The sequence below is a fragment of the Heterodontus francisci genome, chromosome 4, assembly GCF_036365525.1.
Source record: "Heterodontus francisci isolate sHetFra1 chromosome 4, sHetFra1.hap1, whole genome shotgun sequence".
Lineage (NCBI taxonomy): Eukaryota > Metazoa > Chordata > Chondrichthyes > Heterodontiformes > Heterodontidae > Heterodontus > Heterodontus francisci.
In genome coordinates, this window is record NC_090374.1 from 193,464,404 (window position 1) to 193,484,061 (window position 19,658).

The 19,658-nt window shown below is 43.6% G+C and overlaps 1 protein-coding gene across 8 annotated transcripts in view; it reads right to left on the reverse strand.

Moving 5' to 3' along the window:
* Positions 1 to 19,658, reverse strand: part of LOC137369468 (receptor-type tyrosine-protein phosphatase delta) — a 618,622-nt gene that overhangs the window by 32,727 nt on the left and 566,237 nt on the right. For all 8 annotated transcript variants that reach the window (XM_068030719.1, XM_068030716.1, XM_068030717.1 and 5 more), the window contains 2 exons: positions 17,889 to 18,008; positions 15,861 to 16,015 (listed from right to left, as the gene is read on the reverse strand). In XM_068030719.1, the coding sequence (XP_067886820.1) occupies positions 15,861 to 16,015; positions 17,889 to 18,008 (275 nt within the window). The remainder of the gene's footprint in view (positions 1 to 15,860; positions 16,016 to 17,888; positions 18,009 to 19,658) is intronic.

Here is a 19,658-nt window from a genome sequence, read left to right on the forward strand (position 1 = left end):
ATCCAAAGGTGTGAAGGGACATGTGGCAAAGGTGAATATAAGGAGTTAGGATGAATTTCAGCCACAATTTCACTGAATGGTGGAACAGGCTCAAGGAGCTAAATGGCCTGCTCCTATATTCCAGTGCACAAGGCAATGGCATATTCAGTGGTTAGTACTTGGCTCAGAAGGGGAAGGTGGCGTCAGATGTAGTGATTGGTATCTTGTCATTAGGAAATGGCAGTGGCACATACATTGGTTATTATTTGCCTTAGTGTTTGTTAGTCAATGACGAGAGTAATTTAAAAGATTGATTACGTTTTAAAATAAAAACAGAGGAATTTTCCTTCCAAACCTCTAGGTTCTTCAGACAAATCATTGTTTTTTCACATTTTACATCTGTAGGCAACTGCAAGTGGACTGAGTTATCTGTTTGTCACAATATTCCAGTTACTCTTTAATAATCTAACTGAACAAGTGTCACAATATTACAGTTGCTGCTAAGTGAATAATTTGGCACAGCATTTATTCTGGATTATTTATCTATGTGGGATTCACAGATGCAGTCTTAGTTCACAAATTATCACTATCGCCATGGACATGGATGTCAACCTTGGATCGGTGGAAGCACACTCACCTCTGGGTCAGAAGATTATGGGTTCAAGCACTCTCCAGAGATATAACTTTGCGCATGATTTTGGGTGACATTTCACTGTAGTACCACAGAGAGAATCCTGCACTATTGGAGTTTCTGCCTTTGAGACGAGATGCTCAACTGAGCAGTAGCAGTGAGAGTGCGAGCCAGGGGGCAGCTGGGAAGGTAAGTTTCAGTATAAAGTACTTACCTAGCGATTCGGCAGCTTCTTTTTGAACAGCGGTAGCAGTGAGAGTGCGAGCCAGGGGGCAGCTGGGAAGGTAAGTTTCACTATAAAGTACTTACCTAGCGATTCGGCAGCTTCTTTTTGAACAGCGGTAGCAGTGAGAGTGCGAGCCAGGGAGCAGCTGGGAAGGTAAGTTTCACTATAAAGTACTTACCTAGCGATTCGGCAGCTTCTTTTTGAACAGCGGTAGCAGTGAGAGTGCGAGCCAGGGGGCAGCTGGGAAGGTAAGTTTCAGTATAAAGTACTTACCTAGCGATTCGGCAGCTTCAGCAGGGTGGGGAAAAAAAACTGAAAAAGCGACGTCACAGGAAAGCTGTGACCTGATTGGCTGGTAGGGAATCTATACCAAATTTGAAAATAAAACTGATAAAAATTGATTAAAACACTAATTAACTAATTAATAAGTAGAGTAACTAAACCAGAGGGAGGCGATTACTGTATTTAGACAGCATTTAATATTTATTGTAGAAATCTAGCACTAGGGACCACATAGTGAAGTGTATCATAATTTAGTAAGGATTTAATAAGTATTTATTTATTTTATATTAATTAACTAATTAGTGCTAGAAATGACAGTTAGAGGGGTGAAGTGCTTCACCTGTGAGATGTGGGAGGTCCGTGACGCTTCCAGCGTTCCGGGCGACTACATCTGCAGGAAGTGTACCCAGTTACAGCTCCTCACAGACCGCATGGATCGGTTGGAGCGGCAAATGGATGCACTTAGGAGCATGCAGGTGGCAGAAAGTGTCATAGACAGGAGTTTTAGAGAAGTGGTTCCATCCTAAGTGCAGGCAGATAGATGGGTGACCGCTAGAAGGTGCAGGCAGTCAGTGCAGGAATCCGCTGTGTCTATCCCCCTCTCTAACAAGTATACCGTTTTGGATACTGTTGGGGGGGATGGCCTATCAGGGGAAAACAACAGCAGCAGCCAGAGCAGTGGCACCACGGCTGGCACTGTTGTTCAGCAGGGAGGGACAAAGTGCAGAAGAGCAATAGTTATAGGGGCCTCTATAGTCAGGGGCACAGATAGGCACTTCTGTGGACGTGAAAGAGACTCCAGGAAGGTATGTTGCCTCCCTGGTGCCAGGGTCAAGGATGTCTCTGAACGGACAGAGGGCATTCTGAAGGGGGAGGGTGAACAGCCAGAGGTTGTGGTACACTTCGGTACCAATGACATAGGCAGGAAGAGTGATGAGGTCCTGCAGGGGGAGTTTAGGGAGTTAGGTAGTAAGTTAAAAAACAGGACCTCTAGGGTTGTAATCTCTGGATTACTTCCTGTGCCACGTGCCAGTGAGGCTAGAAATAGGGGAAGATAGTGCAGCTAAACACGTGGCTGAGCAGCTGGTGTAGAAGGGAGGGTTTCAGATATCTGGACCATTGGGCTCTCTTCAGGGACAGATGGGACCTGTACAAGAAGGACGGGTTGCATCTAAACTGGAAGGGCACTAATATCCTGGCTGCAAGGTTTGCTAGCGTCACTCGGGAGGGTTTAAACTAGTGTGGCCGGGGGTTGCGAACCAGAGCAGTAGGACAGCTAGTGAAATAAATTAGGAGGACATAGTAAATAAGGCCAGTAGGACTAAGAGGAAGAGCAGGCAGGGAGATGTTGCTGAGCACAGCGGGACTGGTTGGTCTGAAGTGCATTTGTTTCAATGCGAGAAGTATAACAGGTAAGGCAGATGAACTTAGAGCATGGATTAGTACTTGGAAATATGATGTGGTTGCTATTACAGAGACTTGGTTGAGGGAAGGGCAGGATTGGCAGCTAAATGTTCCAGCCTTTAGAAGCTTCAGGCGGGATAGAGGGGGATGTAAAAGGGGTGGGGGAGTTGCATTACTGGTTAAGGAGAATATCACAGCTGTACTGTGGGAGGACACCTCAGAGGGATCATGCAGCGAGGCAATATGGGTGGAGCTCAGGAATAGGAAGGGTGCAGTCACTATGTTGGGGGTTTTCTACAGGCCTCCCAACAGCCAGCGGGAGGTAGAGGAGCAGATATGTAGACAGATTTTGGAAAGATGTAAAGGTAACAGGGTTGTAGTGGTGGGTGATTTTAACTTTCCCTATATTGACTGGGACTCACTTAGTACTAGGGGCTTGGATGGGGCAGAATCTGTGAGAAGCATCCAGGAGGGCTTCTTGAAACAATATGTAGACAGTCCAACTAGGGATGGGGCCATTCTGGACCTGGAATTGGGGAATGAGCCCGGCCAGTGGTCGAAGTTTCAGTGGGGAAGCATTTCGGGAGCAGTGACCATAATTCCATAAGTTTTAAGGTACTTGTGGATAAGGATAAGAGTCGTCCTCGGGTGAAGGTGCTAAATTGGGGAAAGGCTAATTATAACAATATTAGGCAGGAACTGAAGAATTTAGATTGGGGGCGGCTGTTTGAGGGTAAATCAACATCTGACATGTGGGAGTCTTTCAAACGTCAGCTGATTAGAATCCAGGACCAGCATGTTCCTGTGAGGAAGAAAGACAAGTTTGGCAAGTTTCGGGAAGCTTGGATAACACGGGATATTGTGAGCCTAGTCAAAAAGAAAAAGGAAGTATTTGTAAGGGCTGGAAGGCTAGGAACAGATGAAGTACTTGAGGAATATAAAGACAGTAGGAAGGAACTTAAGCAAGGAGTCAGGAGGGCTAAAAGGGGTCATGAAAAGTCATTGGCAAACAGGATTAAGGAAAATCCCAAGGCTTTTTATACATATATAAAGAGCAAGAGGGTAACCAGGGAAAGGGTTGGCCCACTCAAGGACAGAGATGGGAATCTATGCGTGGAGCCAGAGGAAATGGGCGAGGTGCTAAATGAATACTTTGCATCAGTATTCACCAAGGAGAAGGACTTGGTGGATGATGAGCTTAGGGAAGGGAGTGCAGATAGTCTCAGTCATCTCATTATCAAAAAGGAGGATGTGTTGGGTGTCTTGCAAAGCATTAAGGTAGATAAGTCCCCAGGGCCTGATGGGATCTACCCTAGAATACTGAGGGAGGCAAGGGAAGAAATTGCTGGGGCCTTGACAGAAATCTTTGCATCCTCATTGGCTACAGGTGAGGTCCCAGAGGACTGGAGAATAGCCAATGTTGTTCCTTTGTTTAAGAAGGGTGGCAAGGATAATCCAGGAAATTATAGGCCGGTATATAGGTCAGTGGTAGGGAAACTATTAGAGAGGATTCTTCGGGACAGGATTTACTCCCAGTTGGAAACAAACGAACTTATTAGCGAGAGACAGCATGGTTTTGTGAAGGGGAGGTCGTGTCTTACTAATTTGATTGAGTTTTTTGAGGAAGTGACGAAGATGATTGATGAGGGAAGGGCGGTGGATGTTGTCTATATGGACTTTAGTAAAGCCTTTGACAAGGTCCCGCATGGCAGACTGGTGCAAAAGGTGAAGTCACACGGGATCAGAGGTGAGCTGGCAAGATGAATACAGAACTGGCTCGGTCACAGAAGACAGAGGGTAACAGTGGATGGGTATTTTTCTGAATGGAGGGATGTGACTAGTGGTGTTCCGCAGGGATCAGTGCTGGGACCTTTGCTGTTTGTAGTATATATAAATGATTTGGAGGAAGATGTAGCTGGTCTGATTAGTAAGTTTGCGGACGACACAAAGGTTGGTGGAGTTGCGGATAATGATGAGGATTGTCAGAGGATACAGCAGGATATAGATCGGTTGGAGACTTGGGCGGAGAAATGGCAGATGGAGTTTAATCCGGATAAATGTGAGGTAATGCATTTTGGAAGGTCTAATGCAGGTGGGAGGTATACAGTCAATGGCAGAACCCTTAGGAGTATTGACAGGCAGAGAGATCTGGGCGTACAGGTCCACAGGTCACTGAAAGTGGCAACGCAGGTGGATAAGGTAGTCAAGAAGGAATTCGGCATGCTTGCCTTCATCGGTCGGGGCATAGAGTATAAAAATTGGCAAGTCATGTTGCAGCTGTACAGAACCTTAGTTAGGCCACACTTAGAATATTGCGTGCAATTCTGGTCGCCACACTACCAGAAGGATGTGGAGGCTTTGGAGAGGGTACAGAGGAGGTTTACCAGGATGTTGCCTGGTCTGGAGGGCATTAGCTATGAGGAGAGGTTGGAAAAACTCGGATTGTTTTCACTGGAACGACGGAGGTGGAGGGGCGACATGATAGAGGTTTACAAAGTTATGAGCGGCATGGACAGAGTGGATAGTCAGAAGCTTTTTCCCAGGGTGGAAGAGTCAGTTACTAGGGGACATAGGTTTAAGGTGCGAGGGGTAAAGTTTAGAGGGGATGTGCGAGGCAAGTTTTTTACACAGAGGGTGATGAGTGCCTGGAACTTGCTGCCAGGGAAGGTGGTGGAAGCAGATACGATAGCGACATTTTAGAGACATCTTGACAAATATATGAATAGGAAGGGAATAGAGGGATATGGGCCCCAGAAGTGCAGAAGGCGTTAGTTTCGGCAGGCATCAAGATCAGCGCAGGCTTGGAGGGCCGAATGGCCTGTTCCTGTGCTGTACTGTTCTTTGTTCTTTTCAGGTAAACCTGAAAGAAAGGGACTTCTCCCCAGTGCCCGAGCCAACAACCAACCCCTCAACAAATACCAATAAAAAAAATGATCTGGTCATTTATTTCATTGCAGTTTGTGGGGCCTTGCGATATGCAAATTGGCTCCTGTGTTTATCTACGGCAGTTCAAAAGTAATTAATTGGCTGTGAAACCCTTTGGGATGTCTTGAAAATATGAAAGGTACGAAATAAATGCAAGCTCTTTCTTGCTTTCAGATATCATAAAAGCACCTTCAGTGTGTAAGTGGCTTCATTTAGTTATCACTTCAAATAACTGTGGTTATATAGTTTGTATTCAGAAAGGAAAGGTAATAAAACACATGGTGGCAGGGTGGGGAGGGGAAAGTTCCAACTTTGGCCACACACCTCACTTGATCCTCCCCTCCACTAAAGTCAATGAAAAGGAAAATCAGGCTGCACATCCGACATGTACAAGGTTGATCTGATACCCAGTCCCCTGCCATGTCGAAGATGAAAGCCACCTCCATAATAAATATCCACTTAACAGTAATTAATGACTGCAACTGGCTGCACTGAGTGACATGCAGGATTAGAACATTGTCCTTTCACCCCTGGGAAGTGGGTCGAAGCATCTAAATCAAATGAGTTTGCACAGCCTTGAAGCAGTTCCCAGTGAATAAAAAATCATGGTCCAACATTAACCACCATTCTAACTAGGAGCATCACTCAGAAAGTTGCAAAGATGACTGGTTCATGAAATGCAAATCTCATGTTAAAAAGTTGGAGGGGAAGGAACTTCTCTGAGTTTGAGATTAAGGCAAATTGTTAGTTTGAGCAGTTTTGCTCTGCATCCAATCCCTGTTTCCAGGAAGATACCAGGCACTGATACCAAGTTCATCAACTCCCACTTCCACAAAAAAAAGATTTAAGAGGAATAAAAGTAACGGTTCAATATTCAATACTCCTTGATTACTGAAGAGTGAGAAAGAGGGGACCTGAATAAGAACTCAACAGTAGACTGAATTAAAAATGGATGTTGTGAAAGGATGAACTCCTATTATGAAACTGTTTGAAATATTCGTGCCACAGAAGACTAATGAGAATGAAACCACTGCTATCTGTCACGAAACTAACCCAGACTGTGAAACTCATTCATGTCTCGACTTGTGGTAGTCACATTAGACAGTTCTGTTTTTCTGATCTGCATGTTGGTTGTATTTTATACTCATTTCGTCAGACCTCATTCCTGGTCATACAAATCCCAACTTGCCTTCCAGTATAGTTTTACCTTTCTGGAATAGTATGGCACTCAAATGTACCCAACGTAGTTTGACTAAGAGTGAGGTTATGGGAAATAGATAATTGCACAAGAGAAGAAAATGTACCAGAAAGGTACTCGGGATGAGGGATTTGAGTTATATGGAAAGGCTAGAGAATCTGGGATTGTTCTCCTTAGAATAGAGAAGGTTAAGGGGAGATTTAATAGCTGTATGTTTCGATGATTCTACCTGCAGCAATAGCGGCACAAGGATAAATATTATGGCCCAGTCACTTTCCACATGAGCCGTAAGCAATCCTGAATTAATTAGATGGATTCTTTTATCCCTTCCTGGACAGGACCCACTCTCAGCTTTCCTCCAAAATTTTCCAAGAATTAAAATTCAGTCCAATGAATGAAACAGTCACAATATATAAATTGGACTTTCTCTTTTTTAGGGTCACTCACTAAATAATGTGGACCTGGTTTCCATTGGCCACTACAGTACAGACACTGTGGACAAAATGAGATGATTTTTTATTTTCGCTGTTCCTAGCAAAGGAACCAAAGGAAATAGTCTCTGGACTGCAATCCATAGGATCAGATGCCTCAATATTGACAGGGGCAGGTTTTCCAGGCAGGGGGAGGGACTGGAGTTCTGGACAGGAACCCTAGAAGTTCAAGTTCCCCCACATACTGTGGAGTTTTAAGCTGCTGATGTGAGGCTCCTGGTCTTATTATAATATTTAAACAACTAGCCCTCTCCCTGGGAGCGGAATGGCTGCCTGCTCCACATCCCACCTCTGTTAAACCTGGAAGTGGGCAGGTTGGGATCGGATTTCAGATTTAAAACATTTTTGCAACCCATCTGTTTATAATTCATTCCAGAGTATAAGAAGGTTCTTCCAAAAAAAGGAAACCAGAGTAAAGAAAGAAAGACTTGCATTTCTATAACACCTTTCAAAAACACACGGCATACCAAAGCATTTTACAGCCAATGAAGTACTTTTGAGGTGCAGTCACTATTGTAATGTAGCAAACCTAGCAGCCAAATTGTGCACAGCAAGCTCCCGCAAACAACAATGTGACAATGACCAAATAATCTGTTTTTGTGATGTTGATTGAGGGATAAATATTGGCCAGGACACTGGGGATAGCTCCCTGCTCTTCTTCAAAATAGTGCCATGGGATCTTTTACATCCACCTGAGCAAGTAGTCAGAGCCTTTGTTTAACTTCTGAAAGACAGCACCTCCGGCAATGTAGCACTCCCTCAGTACCAGAGTGGAATGTCAGTCTTGATTTTAGTGCTCAAGTCCTGAAGTGGGACTTAGAACCTACAAGCTTCTGACTCAGAAGCAAGAGTGCTACCAGCTGAGCTACAGCTGACACTTAAAGTTATTGATGCTTTGATATATGGCTGCATTTTCATCTTTTAACTGTAATGAGCTGAAAATCGTGCCTCACATATCGGGCATGCACCTGATAGATGTTGGATGCTCTGTGCTGGGAGTGCTAAAGATAAGAATCGAGCCCAGGCTGTAAACCAGTCATGTTCTGAAGAAGTGGATCAGATAAAGGCTGATTTAGCGGTAAACAGAACTCAAGTGGTGCGCCGGCTGAACGTTACATCAATTTTTCTGCTTGCTTGTCAGATCTTTTTGAAAAAAATGGTTAAACAGAGCTTTTAGCATGGAAGATAAAGGAACTCCTGTAAGCTTAGACATTCTGGTGTGCCACAGTGCCACCAACATGGTCTGGTAAACCCTTTAGCCACCATCGCTGCGGCATTGACCCCAATGGGAATCAAAGGCTCAGTTAATTAGAATGTTCATCATTGTGCAATCTACGCAAATCCTACCTGCACCGTACCACACTGGAAAGGACGGGGGAGAGGCAGCAGAAACATTTGAAAAACACCCCGAGTAGTTGCAGTTACATGTTAGAATACAGAGAGGGGCACAGTGGAGTTCTAACTGCGGGTAGTGGAGGTGCTGCAGGAGCCAGCCTCAGGGCTCAGATCTCAGGCACTTACTTTCAAAAGGATACTGGAGGGAGCACTGAAATTACATGGAGGCTCTAAGAGTCATCCCGCAGGGCCTGAGACAAGTGACTAGGATCATAGCAGAGTCCAATGCTGTCGTCTCCATCAATATCCGAGAAGAATTCGAAATGATGCAGCAATATCCGTAGCGAACAGCGGTCTCAGAAGCCTCTGCATCTGACCTCTCTTACCTTGAGTTGGTCACCCCCAGGTGGAGGCATTGACCAATAGCCTTTATGCCTTGGGGAACCATGCCAAGTAAACAATGGCAACCAGCTTCAGAACGTTTTGGGGCAGTATCTTGAGCAACCTGTATGACCTAACTGCAACTAGTGGGCAGACAGAACCAGGATCCAGCACAAAGATAGAGAAAATCTCCAATACTTTGCAAACGTACATGCTGCAGCTGAAGTTTACCCTGGACCTATTTTTGGAGGGTTTGCTGGTAATGTAGATAGGGCACCATTCAAATAACTAACCATAAACAAGCATGGCTGGGATGACCCACACCAGATATAACTGAAAGGTTCAGCAGGCTAAGTAAGCAACTCTTTGTTCATGTTACAAATTACTCCCTTGGGCCAGATTACTATCTGGAACGCAGGCATTACATATTTGCAATCCACAGTGGGTAATTTAGCTGATATCGGTACCAGCGTAAAATCCTGTCAGTGAAATTTTGACAAATCACTGATATATTTATTGGATTTATTTCACACTTACAGATAAATGTGAATGCTCAGTATTAGAATTCAGTAGGAATTTATCTCCATGTTTAAACCAGTTTAAAAAATGAAAGCCATACAAAAATAAAGGGCTTTCTGTTAAGTAGAATATAGAAAAGTGGCTATTTGACCAAAATAGAGCCATAATAATCTTTCTTTAAGGCGAACAACAATGAATGAAAACTGTCGAAACTATGCAGCAGATTCTTTGAAAGATTAACAAATTTATGTTTAGCATTTTCAACAAATAGTTGTTGCTCTTCCCCACAACTCCCTTAGCTACAAAGTCACCATCCAACAAATCTTTGCTCCTCCTTGCGTTTTTATTAGTTTCAAAAGAAGGCTCACCACACAGTTCCCTACTCTAATTTGTTCTCTCCCAGGACCAACATTGTGCGCGCCTTGGGCCAGATTTTCAGCTTCAGTGTAAACCAGGTGGCTGGTAGGTTGGACATGTGCCGTACCTACGCGAAGGAGTCAGCACAAGCTTCCTCTTACAGCAATCAGTTATGCCTCAATGAGTTTTTTTTTATTTTAGAGATACAGCACTGAAACAGACCCTTCGGCCCACCGAGTCTGTGCCGACCAACAACCACCCATTTATACTAACCCTACAGTAATCCCATATTCCCTACCACCTACCTACACTAGGGGCAATTTACAAGGGGCAATTTACAATGGCCAATTTACCTATCATCTGCAAGTCTTTTGGCTGTGGGAGGAAACCGGAGCACCCGGAGAGAACCAACGCGGTCACAGGGAGAACTTGCAAACTCCGCACAGGCAGTACCCAGGATCGAACCTGGGTCCCTGGAGCTGTGAGGCTACGGTGCTAACTGCTGCGCAACTGTGCCGCCCTGTGTCCTGTTCTCAATCATTCATTCAGACTATCTGTTCCAGCTGCTGATCATCCTCGATGTAAAGAAATATTTTCCGACATTCGTCCGAAATTTGTTCCTCACATCCCTGAACCTGTGCCCTCTGAAAGTATTGCTTTTTCTATTCCATTTACTTATGACATTGACCGGAATTTTATGTTGGGCAGGAAAAAATCAGAGCGAGCCCACCTCCGCTGGTCTACGGAAGCTACGCCAGGACATTTCACTCCACAGGCCCTTAATTGGCCTTGGGCGGTCTTCCACCCCCTTGAGGCAGGAAGTCCCACCTAATGGAGCTGCTGGCCAATCAGCGGGCCGGAAGCTCTCAGTCCCAACAGCGCCACCAGGAGAGTGGCCACATCTGGGACTACATCCAGCCATCGGAAGCAAGGTGAATGACGGCCCCGGAAAACAGGTAAGTTTTTAGAACCTCGCTGGGGACAACTGGCCAGTCCCCAGCAAGACAAGGAGTTTGGTTAGGCGGGGGTGTGTGCGGTGTGCGGTGGAGATGATTGGGGCTTCGGGGGCGACCCTCCATGCAGCACAGGGTGCCTGCTCAGGAGGGCTCCTCCCCCCCAGCCTGCAAGAAGGCCGCCAGGTTTTTGGCCTCCACGTTGATTCAGTCTGAATAAAAGTGGGCTTCAGCTGTACCTGTGACCGGAGTGAAAATTGCTAACAGGCTGATAGAAAAGCAGGCATAAGGACAAGAAAAGGGTAGCAGAATTAACATGACAGCTGACAGGCTAAATGAAAAGTTACGAACTGACCAAAGTTGGGCCTTTAATCTGAGCTACAACAGACCGAGATGAGGTGCATTGAATGGTCAAATGCCATGTTGATAAAAAATGTGTTCCATCGCATTCAACACTCAGTACAGGACAAGACTACAAATATCGCCTCACTTAGTATTCACAGTGCAGTTATTATTTTACATGTAAATAGCTTCATATTTTCAAGCAAATTGATGCCTTTTTCCCCCCCACTGTCTGGTAATTCTAATTCAAACTCCATTAAAGCCAAATCCAGCTAGATTACTTCTTTTTGACTGATACTGACACGATGATTGAATTCTTCACACAAATGCAATTGTTGTAACAAGACTTGGATTTGTCGTGAACTTGAAACACCTATCATGATCAGCACAGGAGGGCAGTGGCTATGGCAAATGTGACCTTGTCATTGTAAGTGTAACTACACCTGCTGCAAGGAATGGCTAAACCAAAAGTATAGCATGCAGCTGAATTCCACCTTTGCCCATTCCCTTTCCACAGCTGATTCTCTCATTCCTTACACAATAATGCAAAAGGAGGAGACTCTATAGCACAAGACATGCAAAGCATTAACAGGCAGCTGAGCTAAATGTGATTCATAAAATTCAAGTGGTTACATCAGAAAGTCTAAACACAAATAAAATCCATAATACAGTAATGATCAGAAGATTTTTTATGACATGGATCAGAGAGATAGCTGACCTTGAGAAGTCACCCTGATCACCAGTCTCCTCTCCCTTCATCAAAACGAACCACTGCTTCTTTCAGAATGAATTTACACGGACTGATTCATTGATACTCAACCAGAAATGTCAGAACTCACATCAACCTTCCTGAGGCCCCTTTCATTGTGACTGTTGTTTTTTTCAAATGCTGCTGCTTTGTAAGTCTCTTTCATCATGTCAGTTAAAGTCCTTACTTCTGATAGCATTAATAAAAACTATTACACATAATCTTGAAGCAGTGTCTCTTTGGCTAATGTGTACATCTCAGTTTCATTTATTACCAAGTGCTGCTGGCGATATCTTAAATGATTATGATTTTATAATGGCAGGATGTGCAGTGTTGCTGAAACCGTTTCATAACTACATCGATAGATGGAAAAATTGAACTTTTTGGGGACTGGAGGAGACCATTCCTACCTTCATGTCTGTGCTGGCTCCTCGGTACAGCGATCAAAAAAGAATGCTATTGCCCTGTTCTCTCACCGTACCACTGTATCTTTCTCTGCTTCAAATATTTATCCAGTATCTGAGCCATAGAGACCTGGAAAGTCCAAGTTTGATCCTTTTCTGTGCACAATTCCCCGACCTGAGATGAGGCAGTGGTAGGGCTGCTGCAATTGGCCACAGTGTCTTTAGGCTTAAAAGGGAAAACTCAGACATGGCTGCTGTTCCTGAACACTATCCAAGAAGCCCTGGGAGAAACATGCATGCATGGGTGTCCGGTGGAGATCCAATCAAGCTTGGCTGTGATGCCTTCCACAGTGAAATATAGGAACATAGGAATTTCCAGACAAAGAAAGACCCAAGGTCCATCTAGCTCACCTTCTACTATCGCGCAACAAAATGATAATGGAGTTGTTGATCAGTATTAGCAATCAATCTCTTATCAATTATTCTACAACAGACACAGAAATGATACTAGGAAAACTCCAGCGGTGCAGAGATTTGGAAACCAGCCTCTGAATCAGAGGCTGTGGGTTCCTGTCCCATTCCAGAGACTTGAGCACACAGACTCTGACTCTCCAGTACAGTACTGAGGGAGTGCCGCACTGTCAGAGGTGCCGTCTTTCGGATGAGATGTTAAACCCAGGCCCCATCTGCTTGCTTGGGTGGAAATAAACGATCCCATGGCACTATTTTGAAGAAGAGTAGGGAAGATATCACAGGTGCCCAGACAATATTACTCCTCAATCAACAGCACAAAAACAGTTTATCTGGTCATTATCATATTGCTATTTGTGGAAGCTTGCTGTGCACAAATTGGCTGCTGCTTTTCCCACATTAAAACATTGTCTACACTTTTAGTCATTCACTGGCAAGGCCAGCATTTGTTGCCCATCCCTAACTGCCCTTGAGAAAGTCCTTCAAAAGTACTTCATTGCTGTAAAGTGAGATGCACTGAGGTTCTGCAAGGTTCTATATAAGTGCAAGTCTTTCTTTTGCTATTTATAGGTCCAAAGTCACTTCTTTCTTCCCAAGTATGCTACACTTGTTAACATGCTGTAAAACAAGCATGTAATACAATATATGTATCCCAAATGTTAATTTTCTGAAAGAAATTTAATTTTTATTTGACTGAATCATTGTTGACTGCTTCCACTGTCCAGGGAGTCTATTCCATAGATTCACCACTCACTCACTGAGTTATGGGCTGGAATTTTACCAGCCCCTTGGTGAGGGGTTGGGAGGTGGGAAGGCGGACAAAGCAGACCAGGGCGGCATCAGAGGGCTTGCCCAGCATCTTCCCACCACCATGCCATTTTGCCAGTGGAGGGAAAGCTGGCAGACGTGAGCCACTTAAGTGGCCAATTTTTTCAAATTCAGTTGTGGGATGTGGCCATTGCTGGCTAGGCCAGCATTTATTGCCTATCATAAAGTCATAGAGAGATACAGCACTGAAACAGGCCCTTCGGCCCACCGAGTGTGTGCCGACCAACAACCACCCATTTATACTAATCCTACATTAATCTCATATTCCTTGCCACATCCCCACCTTCCCTTAATTCGCCGACCACCTACCTACACTAGGGGCAATTTACAATGGCCAATTTACCCATCAACCTGCAAGTCTTTAGCTGTGGGAGGAAACCGGAGCACCCGGCGAAAACCCACACGGTCACAGGGAGAACTTGCAAACTCCGCACAGGCAGTACCCAGAACCGAACCCGGGTCGCTGGAGCTGTGAGGCTGCGGTGCTAACCACTGCGCCACTGTGCCACCCCTGATTGCAACTGAGTGGCTTGCTAGGCTATTTCAGAGTCAACCACATTGCTGTGGGTCTGGAGTCACATGTAGCCCAAAAAGGTAAGGATGGCAGATTTCCTTCCCTAAAGGACATTAGTGAACCAGATTGGTTTTTACAACAATCTGGTCACCATTCGACTAGCTTTTAATTCCAGATCTATTAATTGAATTCAAATTTCACCATCTGCCAAGGTGGGATCCAAACCCATGTCCCCAGAGCATTAACCTGAGCTTCTGGATTACTAATCCAGTGTCATAACCATTACGTCACCACTTCCCCAATTAAGCCTCTCTTCTCACCTCCATGGGCATGTTGAAGCAGAAGGGGAGGGGGCCCGTGTTACCACGCAGTGCAGCGTAACCTGGCAACCTCCCAGCAGGCTCAGTGGTGGTGGCCTTTCTTTTTGAGCACTCCATGGCCCATAGAGGGGCCCCCTGGCAGCAACATCTCCCCCCCCCAACCCCACCACCCCACAGCAATAGCGTCGCCTTCCCTCAGTGAGCCACCCATCCCTCAACCCACCTGGACCCAGTGCACTCAGACCCCACTTACCTGTCTTAGAGGATGCACGACCATCGATGAGCCCTCATTCTGCAGGTGCAGCCCAGCAATGGCCACCACTAGCAGTGGCGCTGCTGAGCTGCTGGCCCTCTGAGCTGGCAGCTCTTGGGGGCAGGTTGCTGGCCTGAAAAGGGACTTCAGCCACTATCATAAAATTCAGCCCATAATTTCTGCTGAATATATTCCACTGTAATATTATTCAAGGAACTGTTAATTGTAATAGAAAATATTACAGTTTCATTACAGAATACGCTACATATACCTCATAAAAATCATGAAATAAACAGAAACATCCTCAAAATGAACCTGCAAACCCCATGCTATTATTGTCAAAAGTATGGCGACAATGGAATAATTCTCCAGCACCCAAGCAAAAAGGGGGAATGGCAGTGCGAGCACATGTCATGCACACAAGTCTCTTCCAAATACCGCAGTCCGACTACCAATAGAAGTGTGCGAAAAAACTCCCTCCTTGTCGGGATGATCAACCAGTTATTATAGTGTGTGGCAAAATCTGTGTCCTCATCTCACTTCTGATACCTTGTTACACCTTTATTGTTATCAAAAATACTAATCTGATTGTTATTCATCTGATTTTATGGTTGTCTTTAGGGAAACAACCCTGGCTTTGGAGGTATGCTGTGCAATCAAGTTCCTGTCTCTTCCACTTTTAGTGGACATGCAAACCATTGGATTAATCTCTATGCGGAGAGGAAGTTCAGGCAAAATGCTTGTAAGGAATATATTTCAGCATAAATTTAAGAGCAACAACAACTCTTTTAACAAAATACATCCCCAAGACATTTCACAGGAGCATTATAAAATACGCTGAGCCACAAAAAGTGATATCAGGTCAGATGACCAAAAACTTGGTCAAGGAGGTAGATTTGTCGATTTTAATGAGTGTCTTATAGGAGGAAAGCGAGGTAGAGAGGCAGGGAGGTGTAGGGAGGGAATTCCAGAGCTTTGGGCCTAGACGACTGAAGGCGCAGCCACAAATGGTGGAGCAATTAAAATCAAGGATGCTCAGGGGCCCAGAATTAGAGGAGTGGCAATATCTCGCAGGGTTGTGGGGCTGGAGGTGATTACAGAGATAGGGAGGAGCACAACCATGGAGGGGTTTGAAAACAAGGATGACAATTTTAAAATCTGTCTTATTTAAAATAAAGAGATAAAGCAAAACTTGTGCCCTGAAAGTTAGTTGACGTGTCGTGCCATTAAAATGTATTTTTAAATGAAATGAAGCCACAGCTTCTTGCCTACAGTGTCTTTGCTGAAGATATCACCTACCTGCAATGTACAACCATAGGCCCAGCATCTGGAGGGTTACAGGCTTTCACTCGCCGCAAGAAGGCCAGGAATGGTGTTGGGTGCTCTGGAACCCCATGATCAGGCCACGCTGTGAACTGGAACTGTCGTACTTCCCTCTTTTCACTGGAGCCGATCTGTTAGAACAAGGTGATATTATCAACAAATTGATGAGCACATTCATAATAACCAAAAAAAGGCGCTTTATTTTGGGCACGGTAATGAAGTGAAGTTTTCCATGCTGACATGCGTAATAACTTCCTGCCGCCTGTCATTTGTTGATCAAATTACAGCGCTTGTTATCTTAATGAATGAAATTTAGGTTTGCCCTCCAGGTCTTACTACCTCAAATCCAATCTGAACAGAGAAAATGCAGATATCTGATCTGCAGATGTCAGGCTGTGGTAATGTACTTTCCTCTAATGAACTAAAATGAGTCTGGAGCATGTGAACGTACAAAGAGAATAATTAGAACAAAGAATTTTTGTAGCCACAAATTCTTGCAGAGCTATGTGCGTGTGAGAGAGACAGAAGATGGCATGGCACCTCCTTCGCATGGTTCACATCTGGCTCAGAGAGAGAAGTGCTCTTTTGAAGAAATATTGCCTTTCACAAAGCAGTAATGCTATTTCATGAGAACAGATGCATTTTGCTGTTGACAGGGATTAGCAAGAATGCCCTGAGCAAGAATGAGGGTTTAAACCTCTTCTTCAGCCTATTCAGGGGCATAATTTGTTCTATAAATGTACCAGTCTAGAATTGCTGAAGACAACAAATCGAAGATGGTACATTTGTGTAAAATGAATTGTGGCTGCTGATCAGCCTGCAAATATCAATAATCAGACTGAAGCTCACTTTTGCTGGTGACTACACTCCATCCATTGTGTGCTTTGGTAGTGAAGTGTACTAGTGCCATGAAATGACAGTCATGGGTGGGGCAAGTGGCGGAAAACTTCAATGTAAATCTGAAGGAGAAGTTCACCTTGGCAGCAGATACCTTCCCTCACGCCCATCAGATAAAGACCATTATTTTTTGCACCACGATGGTACAATGCTCCTGTTGTTCTAAAACAGGGCATTTTCTGCCTTACCATTAGCAACACCACTGGAAATCTGCCAGTTCACTACTAAATAACTTGCTCCATGCACACTAGCCTTGACATCCTAACCCTAACAATGAGTGCAGCATCAAGAGTAGAATGTAACCCATTCATAATCACATGAATTTCGAAGATCTGGGTTTGAAATTTCTTCTGTCAATAATTTAAGCTTAAAAAGTCAATGTGAAAATGAAATCAAAAATACTACTTAAAATCTATTCTGTAGAATGGCAACTTGTCCCACTGCTGGCTGCCTCTTCGTGGATCCAAACAGTCCAGTGCAATAGGCTGCACATGGTCTAGAAGGGCAGTGATTATTCAGTAGAAATGAGCCAAATAATGACATCACAATGTAGAAATGAAGGAGGTCATTCAGCTCATCTAGTCATCTAGTTCCTCCTTGTTTAGAAGCTTACAATCTCTTTCGTAGCATCTACCTCTCAAATGATTAGAAACCTTCATTCGCCTACTCCCCACATTCCAGCTACTGATCACTCTTTGTATGAAGAAGTGCTTCTTGGCATCTGCCCTGAATATTTCCTCATACAGTTTGCATGTATGCCTCCTTGTCCTGTAGTTGTGACTCAACGTGAAACAACACTCAGAATTAATATTCTCTATTCGACTTAGTATCTTCTATACCTCTATAATGGTGCTGCTCAATTGCCTCCTTTCAAGGCTGAAGAGTCCATGTTTCTTCCAGCTAATTTTTTAGTATAGACTACAGTATTGCAATGTCTCAATAGATGTTTAGCTTTCCAAGGAGGAAAATAGGAGTATTTTGATTAGTAGATAGGTTCACTGCATTAGATTAGGAGCAAACTGGGTTATAAATGTTACAGCAGTAAGGAAGACGTGCTTTATTTTTGAAAAAAAAAACATTCGCCTTAAAAGAGAATAAAAGATATACCTTGTCTAATGTTAATGTTCTAACGCAATAGGTTGCCAGTTCAACTGTATCCTGCAGGGTGACCTGGATTAATCCAAAGGTTTCTGTACCTCTAGAAGGCCAATACTGGTCACATTTCACCTATAAGAATAACCACATTACCGTGAAGAGGGAGACTTTCAGATATTAAGCAGTACTCATAAATGACACGCATAAAAATACATTTGAAAATGATTTTCCATTTTATTGTTAACTTGCTGTGTTTTTTTAAATCAACTCACACAGTCACGATGTTGAATACATTGACTTTATTACAAAGTCAATAATGTGATTTCACTGCACGAGAGCATGGGTTAGTAGCAAATGCTTCTGGACTTGATAAATCAGTTCACAGACGCAGGCTTTCCAGTCTGATTGACATTTGCAGGCTCAATGTATAAACAGGAAAATGTTTATCTTAGTTCAGCAGTACAAATGTTACCTCTGCCAATGGTAAAGGGCTATTGGGCCCTGGCGCTACAGGATATGGAAGGTTTATTCAAACACAAGGCAAGGCAGTATTTTCACCTCATCAGTTACAGTTGACACTGGTGTCATTTGTGGGAGAGGGGGTCTGGCATTACTGAAACAAAGCAGTCTTAAGGACTTGCTTAAAGAAAAAGAATGCATCTCACATTTTATGCCCAATTTTCCATTAGTCCTGAAGCCAATGTGGCTGCTGGAAAAGACCAAAGACATCCAGAGATAGAGAGAAAAGATCTGGTAGTGGACTTGGGGTGGGGAGCTGCAAATATATTTTTCGCTTCGCAGTGCAATGTGATGCACTTTACATACATATGCACAAAGCAAGATCACTCCAGAAGAAAATCTACTCCCTTGCTGAATGAATTTACTTGCTGTTAACATTTACTCTAGGTTCACTTCACATACTATGGTCGTAGGCTGCAGAATGGATCCAACACATTTAACTGGTCTCTGTCAAACATATTTCAATTTTGCATAATTTACACAAAAGAAGTTCACTTCCTAAAATGCAAAGCAAAGATGCAAAATAGTCTAAAGGTGCATTTTTTGCCTCATAGTATTAAATCAAGGTTTGTAGAGTGATGTTAGGAACCCTATGCTAGCCAGTCTCGATCTGCTTAAAAGAATGCATCCTCAGGTTAATGAGTATGAAACCGCTGAATCACACTCAGGAAAATAAAATAACAAAATGCATAGGCGTACCATTTCCTGTGAGATGTTAAATGGGTCAATATTATAATTATATTACCAGAATTACAGATTTTGGTAGAGGGCTATGTTCGTGGAATTCAATTAATTTTATTGCACCAGATATATATATTTTTTAAAACATGTCTTTTTAATGCCACTACCAATACTTAAAAATATAGAAAGTAATGCGTTAATCAGCAGCTTCCAAAATAACAAACAATTTGAGACAGTAGCAGAAACAAACATTGAGGGTCAAAGTGTTATGAGCATGAAATGGGCAATAATTTATGCCGCATTCTTTGTTTTTCTATTAGTAATTATGCACAACATTCCAATTTGAGATCTATAATTCAATTCTAACAATAGGGCTGTTTAACATTCATTCTGTCTGTGCAATATGAGCTATGTAACCCTTTGAGAACCTCTGCTCTGTGATCAAAACTAATATCAGACTGTCATATTTTCCAATTTCTTCACAGTACACTAAACCCACCTCTATCCTCCACACTATGCATTTCATGCATATATTTTAGGATAGAATATTATTTTAGAAATTGAACTAATAGGGAACTAAAA